Below are 18229 nucleotides of genomic sequence, written 5' to 3' on the forward strand. Positions count from 1 at the left end.
TATTTGTAAGAAGTTTTTTTTGTTAATTTGAATAGTTTGTTGCGTAATTTTTATGTCTTTTGTTTGTTTGTTTTTTTTTTAGATGAAACAAGTCATAAACCAGATTCTAAAAGACTGAAGCAAAACATTGTTAAAATCGAGGATGATAAGGAAGATATCATCCGTAATATTAGATTAAGGACATCACCAGCTCAATTTTCTGCTGTGATGACTTCTTTGAATCGTATTCAACGTCAGTTTGTTGAAGAAATTGGATTCAGTAGTCTTTTAGGTTTTAGTATAGATTCTCTTCCTGGAAAGTTGGTGTATTATGTTGTTGACAACTTTGATAGGAAAGACATGGTTATTAGAACGAGTAAAGGGGACATAAAATGCGACAGGCAAGCTGTCCATGATGTTTTTGGACTTCCCATGGGTTCAACAAACATTTTTGACATTGAAGAAAGTTCAAGTGATGCTTTAGAGAAAGAATGGCTAGGACAATTTAATATAGGTAAAAAAGTGCGTCCTACAAATATTGCTTCACTGTTCACCAATGATTATGAGGTTGGTGACATGTTTAAGATCAACATCGTTATGTTGTTTGTAAGCACGATGGTTGAGTCTGACAGTAACGGGTATATAAAATTGGATTTGTTGAAGCGTCTTTCAAAAGATTCTGATCTACGATCTTTTGATTGGTGTGGCTTCCTTTTAATTGCATTGGCGTCCAGTAAAGACAAATGGGATAGAGATCACCCAAATAAAAATCCTTATGCTGGTCCAGCAACATTTCTAAGTGTGAGTTTATGTCTTTTTATATTGTTTTGCTTACTAATAGTTTATCATTTTTTATTTTTTTTTATAATTGTATATATTTTTTTAATGTTTATAGCTACTTTATGTTGATCGCACCTCATGTGAGAACGTCCCTGTTTCTCGAAATCGCCTGGTCTTCAAAACTGGAATGGCATCCTTCAAGCTCGAGAACGTGTGGAGTGTTACATGGGATCGTTTGGCATGTTGGATATTTTGCCGCCTCAAGAGTATAAGAATGAAGAACTTGATGTTGATGATGATGTCAAGAATGAAGGAGTTGATGTCGCTGACGATGTAAAGGAGGAAGGTCTTGATGTAAAAGAGGTACATTCTGTTATGCTTTTCTTTTAGGTTACACAGTTTTGTATTTACTTGAAGTTTTATGTATAGATTAGATCACATTCTGTTCAACACAATGTGTTTCAGTTTAACCTTTTTAAAGTAATTTATGAGTTCCTATATTTTTAACCTTTTTTTAATTGATACTTAGGATTATTACAAGGTAATTGAAGAAAACTTTGGAAAGTCTTTGGAAATTAAGAATTTTTTACTGAGAACTTTGAAAGACGGTTTATCAAAGTATCCTGAAGATCCTATTCTGAGCCGTCATAAACTAAGGTTTCGTGATATATTCTCCATGAACGATTGTGTTCATGATCATGAAGAGGGTGTGAACAAGACGGGGTCAAGAGGGTTGTCATTTATTATTGATCAATTTGGTGATGAAAATGAAAAGTATGAAGATGAGGATGCGGTTGACGGAATTGAAGTTAACCTTGATTCCAATGAACATGTTTCCGAGCATACATCCTATCATACTGCTGACAAGTCAATTGGTGAATCGAGGGAATTTGAAATGAAGACCGCTGATGATGTTATGGAGGTCGACAATGTTACCAAAGCTGATGAATTTGAGGCTGTGAATGTTGCAGCGTTGTCTGTTGATGTTTCTAACGACAAGGTTGTTGATGATGGTAATAAGGATGAGCTTGTTGATTGCTGGAAGATTATAGGGGACAAATTAGGGTCTGTTGATGTTTCAAACGACAAGGCTGTTGATGTTGTAAATAAGGATGGGCTTGTTGATTGCGGGAAGAATATAGGGGACAAATTAGGGTCTGTTGATGTTTTGAACGACAAGGCTGTTGATGTTGTAAATAAGGATGAGATTGTTGATTGTGGGAAGATTGTAGGGGACAAATTAGGGTCTGTTGACAAGGCTGTTGTTGATTTTAATAAGGATAAGATTGTTGATTCCGCCGAGATTATAGGGGACGAATTAGGATGTGTTAAAAAGGGATCCAAAGAATCAATACTATCTGTTGAGGCTGAAATGGTATGTCTTAGCCAGTGGTGGATAGAAAATGGTAAAGCTGTAATTGATCAAATTGACAAGGAAGTTGAAGAATATAATAGGAAAAAGAAACAGTCCAATGATAAGACAATCTATTTCTTACCTGGTGCTAAGAAGGTTACTTTTCCACGTCCCAAGGCAAGTAATGATGAATTTCCAAGCTTTAAACTTCTATCTCAGGAGGATTTTAGTCCACCATCTTCTTTGGGTCGACAAATGGTTCCCCGTGAAAACTTGGGAGAGTTGTCAAGTGAAGGGACCGTCGAAGCACCACTTGAAAAAAGGAAAGTTATACCATCCGAAGTTCTTAGATCGCCATATATCAATAAGAAGATTTGTGTCTCAGATCGCCTCACAGGTTCTGAGTATGCATTGTCAAATCGCATATTCTCTGCCATTGGTAATCGACTGTGAGTTTTTCTCTTAGTTTTTTCTTTACTATATCAAGTTCTGCTTCATTAGCAAATATATATGCATGTTTGTTTAATATCTGTATGGTCATTTTGTGAACTAGTAAAAACCAAGACACAATGTGTTTTAGATTTAAAACATCCTGTGCATGGAAATTGTATGAATATTTGAAACCCAAACACAATGTGGTCTGTACTTGAAACACCTTGTGTATGGCCATGTTAGGAACTACTAGAAACTGCAACACAATGTGTTTTTTAATTGAATGACATTGTAGGAACTACTAGAAACCATTGTTAATCAACTGAGTTTTTCTATAACCTTTAACATTAAGTATTTATGATTCAGTTTGATTATAAGGAAGCTAATTTTGTGTTTTTTCCTATGTTTTCTTTGTCTTTCTATAGTGATTTTGTGTTTGAAATATCACAAGGAAGTATTCAAGGATATCGTGCAAATTTAGAGTCCTTGTGTCCCTTTTCGTATGTTGATGCTATTGTGCTTGACATTTGGGCTTTCATTTTGACTTATGAAGAAAAGTTCAGGAGGCCAACGTCTGTACGTCGATTGTTTATCCCTTGTACTTATATCGTAAGTTGTTAACTCTAATATCAATTAATTTTCTCTTTAATCTGTTTTTTAATTTTTTAGTTTCTAACAAATTATATTTTTCTTTTTTGACCAGCCTTTTGATGTGTATGACACAACAAGTAAGTTGACCAAAGATGAAGCATACACAATATTCTATCATAATCTGTTTCCAATTCAGCAAGAGTTGATTCCTTTAATGACAAAAGAAATTGACCTGGTATAATGTTTTTTCTTCTACTTTTGTTACTTTTTTTGATTATCTTTTGTCAAATACCATCTTTTTTACTCACAAATTACATTCTCTGGAAATCTAAAAACATTGTGTTTTGTGTTTACAATCTTTAATTACTTGTATCTTAATTACTTTTTCTGATTTTTGACAAACAGATTTTCTTCACCATCTGCAAATCAGATCATTTTTTCCTGTTGGTGTTTGATATAAGGGAGAAGAATCCATTGTTGCATATTATCGATAACAGCTTTGCAGGCTCACAATTCAACCAGAAGTATACTAGGCTCACATATACCGTATTTGTTTCTTCGTGATCTCAGATATGGTGGTATGATATCTCTCCCCCAACGTCTGTTGATGTATCTTCCTGGAATCTCATTGATGTTCTAGATGAAATTTAAGATCCAAAAACAATGTCGACACAAAAGACCATATCTCAGGTAGTGTCTACATGTACATGTTACCAAACCATCCTCACGGTTATGAAGTACCTTCACCAACAACAGAAATGAATATTGTAGTGATTGTAATAATGGTTTTTTATATATATAATTAATCTACAGAAATGAATATTGTAGTGATTGTAATTTTGTAGTTTCATCTACCTTGTATTGCACAGTCTTTGAACCTTGCCTATTCTCTTGTATGACAGCAACTTGCCCAAACTCCTCTGTAGTCATCCCTGCCAATGAACACAAATATATAGCGGCCTCAATCTCCTTTTGAATCACCTCAAACATCTTGTGTGTATACACGTTTGCAGCATGCCTTTCTATATCGAGCTTTGTGCAATACTCTCTGGTGGTTTTAATTGTCTTGGCATCCAAATCCTCCTGCTTTGACCTTTGCTTCAGCATCGCTGATTCGAACCCACTCATAAAGTTGATCAAGTTTGAACCCGATCTTGTGAAATGGGAGAAGAAGGCATTCTCACTTTCAGACCTTGAGGTCGTTCGCATGAGCCCAAACATTGAGGTGTCAATAAAATAAGCTGGTATCCAAGAAGTCCTGATCTGGAACATGAATTTAAACCACTTATCATTTGTCAGTGAGAAGTCGATCATCAACTGTCCCCATTTTTCTTCAAACTCTTTCGGTTCCATGTGCATGTTCCATACAATACTGTCGAATCTCTGCTTGAAATCTCTTTCTGCTTCATCTTTAATGCTTGGAATCGCGTCCTTAACCTGTGATAAGAAGTTGTGTTTATATTTTTGAAAACGATACACAATGTGCTTTGGATTTGAAAACGATACACAATGTGTTTTGGATTTGAAGCATCTTGTGTATGGCCATTTATGAATTGTCGAATCCAAAACACAATGTGTTTTTTATTTGAAGCATAGTCAAATAGTCAATGGAATCATACCTTGGTTGGTAGCTTCTGTGTAATGTGCCACATGCACAACCTGTGTTTGGCTGTTTTGAATACATTCCTTATGGCTATTTCCATTGATTTGTCTTGATCAGTCACCACCATAATCGGCTCCTTACCGAACGCATCCATGAAACTTTTAAGCAACCAAGTGTATGTTTCTGCCTTTTCATCCCTTATGAGCCCCGCTGCAAATGTCACACATTTACCGTGGTTATCTATGCCGGTGAAAGGCACAAACATCATGTTGTACCTGTCGACAAAAAGATCATGTGAATGTTGCTATTGTTATACAACTGAACAGTCTAATCATTAGCCACTGATAACTTGATCACAATGTGTTTTCTTCTATATTCAAGAAATAATAATAAAAAAGAAAAAGAGAAAACAAAACCTGTTCGTTTGGTATGTGGCATCAAATGACATAATGTCACTGAACTCCTTGTAGTTGCACTTAGCAACTTCATCTGCCCAAAACAACGAGTGCAACACGCTATCTTCAGCCTTGTAGTAGAATGAAAAACCAGGAAAATACTCTTTCTTTTCTTCCATTTTGTTTATCATCATTTGCGAATCGCTTTCACTGATATAAACATTGAGATCCCTTGACCAATTCCTGAAATCAGTTACAGTTCCATTCACATTTTCATCACAACCTTTTATGGTACTATAAAGCTGGTGTGCCTTGGTTGGTCCTATATTGCATACTGATGCTTTGTAGACAAACAATTGTTCGGCATATTTGAGCTGCCTTTCATGCTTTGATAGGTGTCTGTATTGAGGCGGAACCATTAGGTGGTTGTGTATTTCTTCGAAAACAGCGAGCCTGAAACATCCTTTCTCACCTACGGCATCAAATCTCACCATAGCCCTGCAACCTGTACGCTGTATATTGCTTTTCCTAATTTGCCTTCCACAATTTTCTAACGTGTCCACTTTCATCTTTGGTGGAGTGCCAGCTCTGCTGCAAATATACCACTTCTGGTATATCCTCCCACTATTATTCTTTTTGTTATTTGACTTTCTAACATCAAATCCCGCCCTATACGCATATTCATGGTACATTTTTTGGCACTGTTCCAGGCTTCTGTACATAGTTCCTAAAACTGGCCTATACTTTATATCTACACCGGGCTCCTGAAACACGGACCCTTCTGGTGTTGTATGATTGATCATTATACTAGTTTGTGGTGTAACGTTTGAACTGCCAACACCTATGTCATAACCTGTGACACGCAATTACTATCAGTCATTTTCATCAAACACTTTATGACCAAAGACAAATTAATCAGTTAAATACAACTCTTCAATCAATAATAACGTGAATCCAAACAATCCTTCTTTCATCGAACACATTAAGCTATACAAACATCCTGTGTTTCACCCTCTGATCATATTGATGATCAACCAGTTTTATTCGAAACTTCAAATAATCACATTTTCACTAAAACTAACTGTCATTAACCAATAAAATACAATAATTCGGTACAATCCTTCTTTCACTAATACATACAAACACCTTGTGTTTCACATTCTAAGCATATCAAACATCAAACAATTTGAATTAAACCTGCAAATAATCAGAATTACATGAAATCTAATTGTCATTAATCAACAGAAACTTATAAACACCTAGTGTTTCACATTCAAAGCATATGAGAGTTTCAAAGAGTTTGAATCAAACCTAAAAAATATCAAAATTACATGAAATCTAACTGTAATTAAGCGAAACAAACACTTAGTGATTCAGATTGTTCATCAATTTTGAAATTCTATAAACTGAATCTAAACAAAAAGCTTAACAGATACAAAAAGCTTAACAGAAACAAACACTTAGTGATTCACTTACTTTTTGATATCTCTTCGAGTTCCTGATCGCTTATCAGATCTTCTTCCTCCATTGATAAACAATTCGGAATTAGTTACTGATTTAATTGGCGTCGGCGAGTTCAATTGAACTTGAATTTTACGGCGACGATTACAAAATAGAACGAAGGACTGAGATTACGGCGACGTTGAAGGTAGATGAAGATGAAGATGATGTCGTTGAGAGTGAGATTACGGCATGGAGTTTGTCAAAGAGGACGTCCGGCGGTGTTTTCCGGCGAGTTAGGTATTTTATCGGCGGAAGGAAGGAGGAGAGGTACGCGATTGGAAGCAGGAGTGGGGTGTTATTTACGGTTTATATACTTCGTGCAAAATGACTATTTTGCCCCTCCGTGTTTGTTTTTGCAAAATGATCCTGGCCTTAGATTAGATCTGATCCAACGGTCCAGATCTGTTTCCTGGTTTTCACCAAATTCTTTGTTTTTATATGAATACAACTCTTTGAAAAGATGCAAAAAAAATTCTAAAACCGCAGTCATGCATTGGAAAATATTTGTAAATTTCATATTCAAAACTTATTTATGTACAACTAATTTATACATCTCAACTACAAACCTTATTATTCAGCACGACTTTTAGTTTATACGAATAATATTCAAATTTATTTATTTTATATTTATCTTTTTGATTTAATTATTTATATCAGATTTTGTCTCTCTTTTATCTTCAATTAATTTAATGTCATTTTTGGATCTCAATGCATGGTCCAAAACATACCATGTTTATATACGATTAGTTTACGACTACAAACAACTTTCATGTATCACATAGTTTGTTCTCTTTGATGTCGTATACCGACTGAATGTTCGGAAAAAAAATCACTTAGTTTGTTCTAATCATTTTCATATGCCATCAAAACTAACATTTATATTTTTGAAAAATTACGACTTTGTTATGTATATTTTCAAGAACGGGCTAACTTCCAAGCATTTTTGTGTTATTAGAGTGTGATGATACTTGTATGTAGGTCGTCCTTGATCCAGAATATAAACTCCAGATTTGTAAAACTTCGGGCCACCACTATCAGGCTAAGATAGTAAGATAATATTTGTGATAATATAGGAACTATTCATATTAATATTTTCAATACAATTACGGTATTAGTGCCAGGCGACACAACCTACCGGAAAGCCACTGGCTGGGCGGCCCGCCGCTCTCATTGTCATCGAAGCAGACAAAGTTTTTGATGCTACTACCATCTCTCACTATACAATAGTGGTGCCCCCGCCACTATCATACAACAACGGTTTAGAGAACATTTATGTGACAATCTCATCAGCCTCAAGCAAATATACTTTCGTGGGGTTTTTTTTTTAGGTCCTTTATTTCTTTAATTTTTAACATATGAGCCGAAGAAAAAGAATTATTTTTGCTAAAGTGGAACACTATTTTATATGGGAGGTGACATTTGTACCATTTGTTTTTATTATTCTACTAAAATTATGCATGAATTACTTGTACTGCATGTTATAAAGTTTATACAATTTGGTAAATTTATCAAAATGTTTGGTACGGATATCAATTCTCATTTTACATATAACTTGTGAAAATATGACGTATGTGTTATGGGGTAAGAAACAACAAGCTTGATGAAGAAGACAACCAATTCTATGATGAGGCTCGCATGAAACAGGAAGGAGATAGGGAACACAAAATCCTAATTTCATGATTCAAGGTTTAATTCTAGAGCAAATTAAATTAAAGGAAGACAAAATATGAAAAGTAAACAAAAAGAAAAAAAAAACCTAATCGGCGGAAAGGAAGTGCAAAAGGCATGAAAAACTAATCAGTAATTATTGTTTTATCAAGCAAAATCATCGTTCTTATTTTTGATGTTTCAAGTTAAAATTGCTCCGCACTTATTTTGTGGAGGTGTAAAATTTACACGACGAATATATGAGATTAGTGATAATTTAGCCCATATAGGGACTAGAATTAAATGTTGTGGTCACTTCAATTCAGCCTTAAACACATCATATCACACAATATTATCACAATCTTTTAATTTAAGTTGTGATAAAATTAATATATACCCCTTGGAAGATGGCTGTAAACAATTCAATGTAGGTCACGTACACATCACGAGTATCCAAGTGGAAGCTAGTTTCCGCTCTCACATGATCAGACGTGTTACAACTGATCAATCATTTCCCCGAAGACGGGTAGTAGTCCAAAAAAGCAATCATCATCATCATCTGTGCATCAGCTAATGTTTTTTTTTTTAATTTCATTTTGGAGGTTACATTAATTATTGTTACAAATGCTCGTGGGATGGAATGGATCATGTTATAAGTTTGTTTTTTCTTTTAACTGGGATTTGGCCTTAGCAACTGTGAATTAAGATGATCGAGAAGGAGCTTGAAGCCGGTCTGGGATTCTGCTGAACCATATACAAAGTACCGGCCGGCCACTTATGAGTTATATGATGCGTACGAGATCCATTTTATCTTTGTAATCTAAATTCTAATATTAGTTAGTAAAACATACTAAGTTAACATGCTTTGAGACCTTCACTCAAAACTATCATTTTTGTAAGTTCTTTGTTGTCTATTGTTACCCAAATAACCAATGGATGGGCCTACAATAGTTTTTCTAAGCTTGTTGCTGAAAATATTTAAAATACTTGCTCATAATAAAATAGATGTCCTTTAGTTTCAAAGAAAGTCGATCAGCAATTCATTGTATATATCGTTTTTCAGTTCTGTACGTACAATTACATAACTTTGTTTGTCTTGTCTTAAAGTAGATGATATCAAACACAAAATCAGATACAAAACGTACACGTACGATACAAACTGAAACATATCATATCCTAATTACCTCATCAAATTAATACTCCAAACATTTAGCCATCTTCGATCTAATACTAAAACAAGTTGACAAAAGTAAGTTTATAATGCAGATCGAGTTATAACATTAATAGCATATAACGTAAATTTTTTTTTTTTAACTTCTGTAACTGCAAAAAATTCCACTGCATGCGTTCAAGGATTTTCTTGGTGAGAAATCACTTAAATAACTTGAATTTCCCTTTGCCCTTATGCTTGCCAAACTTTCCACGCTTGTATTTTCCGTGCTTGTGCTTGCCATGCTTAATTTTTCCATGTCCATAGTGACCATGACCATGTCCGTAGTGACCACGACCCATGTATGCTGCTGCTCCCCCAGCGATCACTCCCATTATGCTACCTGCGGCTCCCTTTTCTCCTTTTTGTGCTGAAAATATCAAATGATGAAACCAAGATCAATATGAAATTTGTTTCCATCTGTTTTTCTTTAAGATATATGAATAAGGTAAAGTCAACTATGTATACATGTCAAAAAGAAGAAAAACACAATGATGCATGCTAGATGACATTTGTACCTCCATGTTGACCGGGATGAGCGCCTTGGGGATATCCACCTGGATAGCCAGCCGGTGGGTATGCACCACCGGGATAACCTGATGGTGGATATGCACCAGGAGGACCTCCTAGAGGATAACCTCCTTGCGGGTAGCCTTGTTGAGGATACCCATGTGGAGGGTATCCTTGTTGAGGATATCCATGTGGATAGCCTTGCGGAGGATATCCTTGGGAGCCTTGTGGACCTTGAGAAGGATACCCTTGTGAGCCTTGCGGAGGATATCCTTGTGAAGGATACCCTTGCGAAGGATACCCCTGCGAAGGAGGATACCCTTGTGGGTAACCTTGTGGTGGGTACCCTTGTGGGTACTCATGCGGAGGATACCCAGTCGGTGGATAGCCTTGTGAAGGATGTTCTCCAGATGGAGAATACCCCCCTGGTGAAGGAGGCCCTGTTGTTGGGGGAGTGTGATTCCCTCCTGATGAAGGATTATATCCGCTACCACCTCCACCACTAGCACCAGGTTGATTGGCCATCGACGTAATCCAATCAGGCAATCACGAACCCTTTGTGATCAACCCCTCAATTAGAAATTTATATGTCAAGAAATTACAGAGAATCCTGCAAAAAATCATATACTGTGTTGATAATATTATATACAAAAGAGAGAAAGCATAAAATTGGAGAATATATATAAAAAAAAAAAATTGAAGTTCTCAAACATAAACTTTAAGATGATCCCTCTCCCTTTACCCGGGTTTTATTCTTTTTTTTGGTTAGTACAAATTCTCAAACATAGATTGGAAACAGGATGACATGCTGTTTTGCATTTTGAACATGTATATGGAGTGCAATATACATTTTACTTTGCCAAAAATAATACAAATTGGAAGCAGAAGTCTATATTACCTTATGAAGTTTAAACAAATGAACAATTTGCCAGTATTCATTCATACTAGTTTTGATTTTCATTCATAATCACTCAACTTCCTGATATATCTGATGTAGACTAGTTTTTGGTGGCTGACATTGATTCAGGCTGAATTATAGGATCATATTTCATGTGTTTGAACTTATTTTTCTTTTGGTTTAACTTTCTATTAATAGCAACATATCTTACTTAATTGGGATGGTATCTACTATCCATCTAATGAAGCTATCACCAAACTATACTAAATAGTTGTAGATTTGCTAATACTATTGCTAAAGCTTCAAAAACTAGAGACTAAAATCTTCAAAACAAAGTGAAGAATCAAAAAGACATTAGAGTATTAGACCATTAGACATCCATGACCCAACTGTAATGTCATAACCAATACATGTGAATCCATTACTCTTAATTGTTTGAGTGGTATGAAAAGAAATGATCAAAATGTATTTAAATACTAATCGTTAAAAGTAAGTTGGACAGTTTAGACTGAAATAACAAAATATCGATAAAATTATTGGTTGATTCCCAACAAAATAGTTCATATACAAAACGCTTTTACTTGCTGCTGCTGCTGTCGTTTGCTCTCTTCGCTGTTACAGGGAAAATAAAGGTTACATCCTTCTCGAAGTTGAAGTCCATAATCCCATAATATAATGCAACTTTTGTTTCACAAGCTACAATATCAAAACCTGATCCCTCAATGACCTCTCACTCTGTGTATACGTGAAACTACAGATCTATAAACATGGTTCACAAGGCCTATTGATCTAAACTGGGGTTAGGACTCGATTAGACATCAGGGAAGCCATGAACTCTCTGTGCCATTGATCCGGAATGCTTAAAGTCACCAATGCGGGTGATCATCTTCTGGGGTTTGGGGAGGTAGAGGCTTCCAATCGGGTTTCTCATCCCAATACATGTCATAATATATGTGACCCGGAGTATGACCGTCCACACAACACCATATTCCAACATATTGCTTCACCCGGTGTCTGAATTTTTCTTCCCTAGCCTGACCAATAAAAAGTTTGTTGTTTACTTTAGCAACTACATTTTTATGAAGTATAGAAATATGTAACAGAAACAGAAAGAGGAAATGATTGCTTACCTTGTCGGTGAACCCTAAGAAGGCATCTTGCATTGATGAAAATTGGATGACTTTGACATTCTTTAATGGTGAGAAAGCTGTTTTCAGCTGTACAACATTAAACAATTGGTCACAAATGAGGTTTAAAGTAAAAGGCAACAAACCATCGTGATCACATAATTAGTACATGTCATTCTGTCTAACTCGCTAGTTTTCTGTACCAAATTGGTCGGGATGCATACTCGTATGAAGTCACAAAGGGTTCCGACCCACTTACCTTTTTTTTTAAGAAAAAACACATTTCTTCTCTAACCTTTGAACACTATAAGAGAACAATCATATAACCAGCTAAGATCAAACATATACTGATGTAAAAATAAGTTATTATTGCTTTTCACTAATCTTGCATACCTTCTCTTCATTGCTGTGTCTAGGAAATCTGAGTACTCCGTTTCTACTTGTAACATTTAGTTGACAATTTTCTGATCCTTCTTGACATAACTGTACATCAAGCCATGAATCCTTCACCTGGAAGTAAGAAGTTGAGAAAAGTCCATGTCATGTCAAAGTCAATTAAAAAAGCACTTTTTTGTCCCCCATTGGTGTACCTGTGCAGGCATCAATGCATTGTCAAAGAAAGAATACTCTCTTATATTAATTCCCGGACCAAATTCTTCTTCGGGCAATGCCTTCAACATTGTGTGCACCTGCGGATAGCATTGGTTTCTGTTATCGTCAAAAGCATCATCTGCTATACTTGTAAAAGCAATAACAAACTGTTGTGACACCAAAGGCAATCTTCTAAAGCAAATCATTGAAGTTATTTGGTGTGTTTCTTTCATGAAGAAACTTGCAACAGGTTAAGTACCTCAAATACATGGTCCAAAGGACAGATGAACGGTTGTCTTGTCATCGACCCAGCAAGAACTCCAGGATGTGGAAACCATAATCTATCCAGCCTACACCATAATGGAGGCATAACCTAAAAACTTCAAAATTAGAATTTGTGTATAGAACAAGTGCTATATTGAAATAAATATACTTCTTGCCGCTAGCAGTTTAGAAAAGTAATTAGTTCTCACCAATGTACGATTTAAAACTGATGCCATGGCAAGGGCAGTCCTTATTTGCTTCATCTGTAATTCACTCAGCATAAATCAGTTCAAAAATCACAATGAAACTAGATATCATACACATCAAAGACTAGAACTAATGAACTATAGTGTTGGGAATGAAATAGGCAAAAGAGAAAGGTTTATTTATACATACTTGATAATTAACAAGAGTGAAATGTGTTTCAAGATTATGCTCCCCGTCTAATAATAAGCTTTTTGGAATGGATGGCTTGAATGTCAAGAAACCTCCTGTATAATCAACAAAAGCATACATATAAAAATTTAACCAGTATCTAATTACTGAAGCAAAACAGACTGAAACATCTATACTTGAAAAGTCAACTATATGTGCAAATGTGAAGGATCAAAATATATATCTAAAAAGTATGTACCTGGTGCGTCATAATATTCTGGTTGATCATAAAAAACCATAGCTTCACGTAAGCGGTGACGCTTGCCTTCTGTTCCTGCATATTGGAAAGTGGTATGCACAGCATATGGCTCCAATCTGAGTTGTTGATACATAGCCTGCAAATGCAGCAAAATATTATAAATTCATAATACGAAGGCCACATAACTGAAAATGCATAGCAATAATAATAAAACAATAATTATTATAGTCAAATAAAAAGGTTAAATCTAATATTCTTGTACCTGAACAAAGTAGGTATGACCACTACAAAATATACTTGCAGGTAGAAGTCCAAGTTTTAAACTTCCATCATAAGCATAAACAAGTCCACTTTCATCATCGACGGCTGGCCCCAATTGCCTATGCACGAGATCATTGAAACCATTCTGATCCCATATTTTATCATCATTTAAAAGCATATCTTTCCATTCGTTGGCCAATTTTTTTGCAGCATCTGTTGGCCGCCAGTGAAAAATACCGATATTGTATGCACCTCCAACTGTTTAGTTTAAAATGTAAAATTGTCAACATATCAACATAGATTGCTTGAAAAAGATTGTATATTGAACTAAAATACTTATTTTATCTCCTAAATTTGTAAAATAAGATCAGAACATGCAATTTTCACCTTGTTGCCACATGTCCAACCGGTCATCAGTTACTGTTGGTGTAACTTGGTCGGTTGAGGTCAACACATCTGCTTCGGGATAACGTGCAAGATATGGAAGTGGATTCTGTTCAAGCAACATAGCAGAAAGCATTTCGGAATATGAGAAGCAAAGAAAGAGAGAAACTGACTATTGCATGATGCTAAATGAGCAGGTCGGAACCACAAGGGTAGTGACTTAATGGTAGAGGTTTGGTCTCTATGGGTGAAATCACCTGGAGGTCTCAAGTTTGAATATTGTGGAGCAAAAATATATATCCCCTTGTGGCCATGGAGGTTCACAAGTGGGTGCTCGCCCTGGGATTAGTCGGCTCGCAAAGTTGAACAGATACCTAGTTTAACCCAAAAAAATGGGCAGGTTGGGTGGGTTGGATAACAGATCAAAGTGGGTATTTGTATGGGTCAGTACGCATCTTCAGGCTGACCAGGAACACCTTTTATTCAGAAAAGCTATTTTTAAATAATAAATAGAGTGTCAAACATGATTATGAAAGTTATATTATTTCAATTATAATATAGGTTTGGAACAAAATGATTCAAGTGGTTTTATGCATTTGAAAAAATGATACACAAGGTAACTTTCAGTCAATCTTCTTTTTAGCTACGTTCATATTTGACTCGTTTGAGAATAGATAACCCAAATCGACCCGTTTCTAAGTCAACAGCAACAGTACCCAATCTTGGCAAAAGCGGGGTATGGCCGTATGGGGATCCGTTTCTAAGTAGATGAGTCGAAACTGCCACCAGACTGATACTTTGTGAATTGCAATAGATAGCAACATATACTTCACCTCATTTCTGAGTTGGTCACTCGATCTTAATACAATTTCTATTTTCTAAGCAACTTTATTTTTCAAATTTTATTTAAGTTTATGAGTGCAAAACCTGTTAACATTGATGTGACTGATTGGGTCAGTGTAAGAAAGTTGGATGCTTTTAGCAACAAATTTTGAAGTTGAATGACCAAATCAGCAATGAAGTGAAAGCATATTGTAATCTGTTGCAATTTTTCCTACTTAAAACAATAAATGAAAAACAGGTACAAAAAAATCACCTTTAACCAGACCATATCGGTATCACACATAAGTAATTCATAACCAAAAGGTAACATTGAATCAATGAGAATGACTTTTTCCCTTCCCATTTTATGAAAAGTTGGTGAGCCCCATCCAACATCTATTGTGCTCATATGACTTCCCATATCAAAAACCGGTACACCCTTCCAGTACAAAGCCTCCAATAGTTTTGTGTCCATTGCACCTAAAAAAACAAATCAAGTTTCTTAAAGCCTTCAAAATGTAGGCTCAAAAAAGATTCTTTAGTAAAAAACTCACCGACAAGAAGATTCTCAACACCCAAATCGGTCAAGTGTTTAACCCATGTAAGGATAAAATCCATGAAAGCATAGTTACCAAAAGTTGCAACAATAACATTATCCTTCACCCTTTCTTGTACCAATTCTTTTGTTAAACGGAACGTCTCCAATGAAGGCATCTTTGAACCCGGTGGGGGCTTTGTCCAAATGGATTTTAATTTCCCACTTTCGGGCTGAGCCATAGGTGCCATTACACCACCACCAATTCTTAATGAAGTAGAATCAAGTGTTTGATTAGTGAAAGGAGGTGCCACATCTATCATCATACACAAAACGAAAAAATGGCGTTAAAATTTTATACCAAACAATGAAAAGCAAAATATTGGTTCACTTATAGAAAATACCAACCTGCATATTGTTAACTGCTTATTCGTTACAACATAAGCAGATAAGAAGTTTTGAAAAGAGTACTTTTTGAAAAAATAAGAAGTCCCAAACACCCCTAGAAACAAGTCAACCGTTAAGACAGTAATCTTTTAGGCTACAATAATAACCTAACAATTTAACCATATCCCATTTGATATTCGCATTTACCGAACAATTCACCACTAAAAATAGACATTTTAACCAACTTTAAATGATCCTCTCCTAGATTTGCAAATTCTCTTACCCAATTCAGAAAAATGCCCAATTCAACAAGATATTGGTCACAATGACAACTAATATATATTTCAACATAAATATATAGTGTTACATAAACAACTCAAGAAAATGCAATACATTTATATAAAATACATATATAAAGTGTAAATAAATTCAAAGAAAACAGAATAAGAGAAAGACATACGTTGAGATTGGGACCAAGAAAAGGCGGAATCCGGCGAGTAAACGGCGGAAAAGACATAAATAGCAGAGAATATAATTCCGATCAACACAGTACCATACACTGTCAAGAAAAGTGGCTTTGAATTTGTAACTTCTTTAAATGGGTTTTTCCAAAAACCCCCCATTTTCTTGATTATTAAATAGACCCTAATTAAATCTTGGCATAAAAATGTCAACTTTAACAAAAATTTGAGATGGGTTTTGTGAAAGAATCATAATAGCAGGTGAGGAAGATTGTAGGCAGAACACATATTAAAAAAGTCAAATGCAAAAAACAGGTGTCTGACTGACTATTGTGGGTTAGCAAATTGATGGCTTTTTTTTTAATGTTTATTATAATGTTTTTTGTGTTTGGAGCATGATGTGTAGAGAGTGGTAGCTTCGTGGGGTTTGATTATTTTAAGGGTGATGAAAAATAATTTGAATTTACTACACTTTTATGGAAAGTTTATACATTTGTGGCTTGTTTGCTTTTATCACCAAAAGAATCATATATATTATATATATATTTATGGCTACCAGGAGAAAAAAATAAATTGATCAAAATAATCTTGACCATTCAAATTAACAATCAAATTTAATCTTGACTCTTTAACTAAAAGTCAAATATTTGAAATAAAAAAGTCAAAGTTTAAATAACAGAGCTGATATACGGATATAGTTTTGCACTTTTGCCAACTATCTACAATTGTAAAAAACAATGACAACCCATAGTAGTTAATATTTACCATATATTCGAATTATAGTGATATACAATTGAAAGCTTCTGACTATGAAAGCAATAATACGATTTGTCTAAAACTACCTAACACATATTTAACAAAAGGTCAATATGTACTGTAATAAATAAGAAATCTTTACATATCTTAAGGAGATTTAACCATACCATTATAAATACCACATACTTTTTTTTTCATTTCAAATACATCACAATTTTCTAACAAAGAAATAAGGAAAAAAAATAATATGTTTCACATTCTTATCTCTCCATATTTCATCCAAATTATTCATCTCTCAATATTTAATCTATATTCCTATTAGTATTTCATTGCATACAAAATGTTTATATGAAATCTATTTGTGTATGTATTATTAGATTATACTTTTACGTAATGTGACATAACAGTCATTTTTTTATTCATTTTTGACAGGATTTAGACGCCACCAATGACTTTAAAAATGAAACAAAATCGAAGACGCATTTTGACTCGAATGAAGACATCGACTTAGAGGAGGACATCATCTTTTCAAATATTGAGAAGTCTGAAAAAGAAATCGATGTCTCTTTGGTAAAGAAACAAATGCAGGAGGCGAACAAATAGCTATGAAATTGCATGACACTATTGAATGTAAATGATTCCGGCGACGAAATGGTAACTTTGTCTAAGATGTTTGGTAAAAAAAATTAATTTAACTCTCCGTACTCTCATTTTATTTGTAGGATGAGGTTGATGGTGATAAGCATTTAGATGAAGTTAAGTTAATAAAAAAAAATGAAAATACATATATTTAAAACACTCTATAGTCTATACAATGAATATTGTAAAATTTTACTTATTAGTACTTTTATTAAAAAGTATATAACTGTCTAAATCTCTTTTTTCTTTTTTTTTAAGCATGATTTTATTGGCATATGCTTCCAGATGATGATGAATCTTCCATTGATCAAACATAAGAACACTAATCAAGTGGAGTTCAAGAAAAAAAAATGTTTCGTCTAATAGATAAAGACCTCACATATGAAGATTAATCTATTATCTTTTCATCTTATTCGATAAAATTTATTATTTTTGATGTTTTAAGATGTTAAGTTGTTATATTTTT

The 18229-nt window shown here is 34.6% G+C and overlaps 3 protein-coding genes across 3 annotated transcripts; 1 reads left to right on the forward strand and 2 right to left on the reverse strand.

The window, feature by feature from the left end:
• The first annotated feature begins 2833 nt into the window (after positions 1-2833).
• LOC122609810 lies at positions 2834-3664 on the forward strand. The gene is made up of 3 exons (XM_043782751.1): positions 2834-3154; positions 3249-3273; positions 3542-3664. Exons 1-3 carry the CDS (start codon positions 2903-2905, stop codon positions 3589-3591), a joined length of 327 nt encoding a protein of 108 aa, XP_043638686.1. The 5' UTR covers positions 2834-2902; the 3' UTR covers positions 3592-3664.
• A 5991-nt stretch (positions 3665-9655) lies between these two features.
• LOC122610988 (annexin A7-like) lies at positions 9656-10529 on the reverse strand. Its single transcript, XM_043783941.1, has 2 exons — positions 10013-10529; positions 9656-9864 (listed from the first exon to the last, which is right to left on the reverse strand). Exons 1-2 carry the CDS (start codon positions 10527-10529, stop codon positions 9656-9658), a joined length of 726 nt encoding a protein of 241 aa, XP_043639876.1.
• Positions 10530-11357: 828 nt separating this feature from the next.
• Positions 11358-16690, reverse strand: LOC122579796 (arabinosyltransferase XEG113). Its single transcript, XM_043752031.1, has 13 exons — positions 16368-16690; positions 15540-15836; positions 15260-15465; positions 14167-14272; positions 13781-14037; positions 13519-13654; positions 13281-13375; positions 13094-13147; positions 12880-12993; positions 12620-12718; positions 12423-12539; positions 12033-12119; positions 11358-11936 (listed from the first exon to the last, which is right to left on the reverse strand). Exons 1-13 carry the CDS (start codon positions 16528-16530, stop codon positions 11769-11771), a joined length of 1899 nt encoding a protein of 632 aa, XP_043607966.1. The 5' UTR covers positions 16531-16690; the 3' UTR covers positions 11358-11768.
• Positions 16691-18229: the final 1539 nt, after the last annotated feature.

The sequence above is a fragment of the Erigeron canadensis genome, chromosome 8 (genome assembly GCF_010389155.1).
Source record: "Erigeron canadensis isolate Cc75 chromosome 8, C_canadensis_v1, whole genome shotgun sequence".
NCBI classification, from domain to species: Eukaryota; Viridiplantae; Streptophyta; class Magnoliopsida; order Asterales; family Asteraceae; genus Erigeron; species Erigeron canadensis.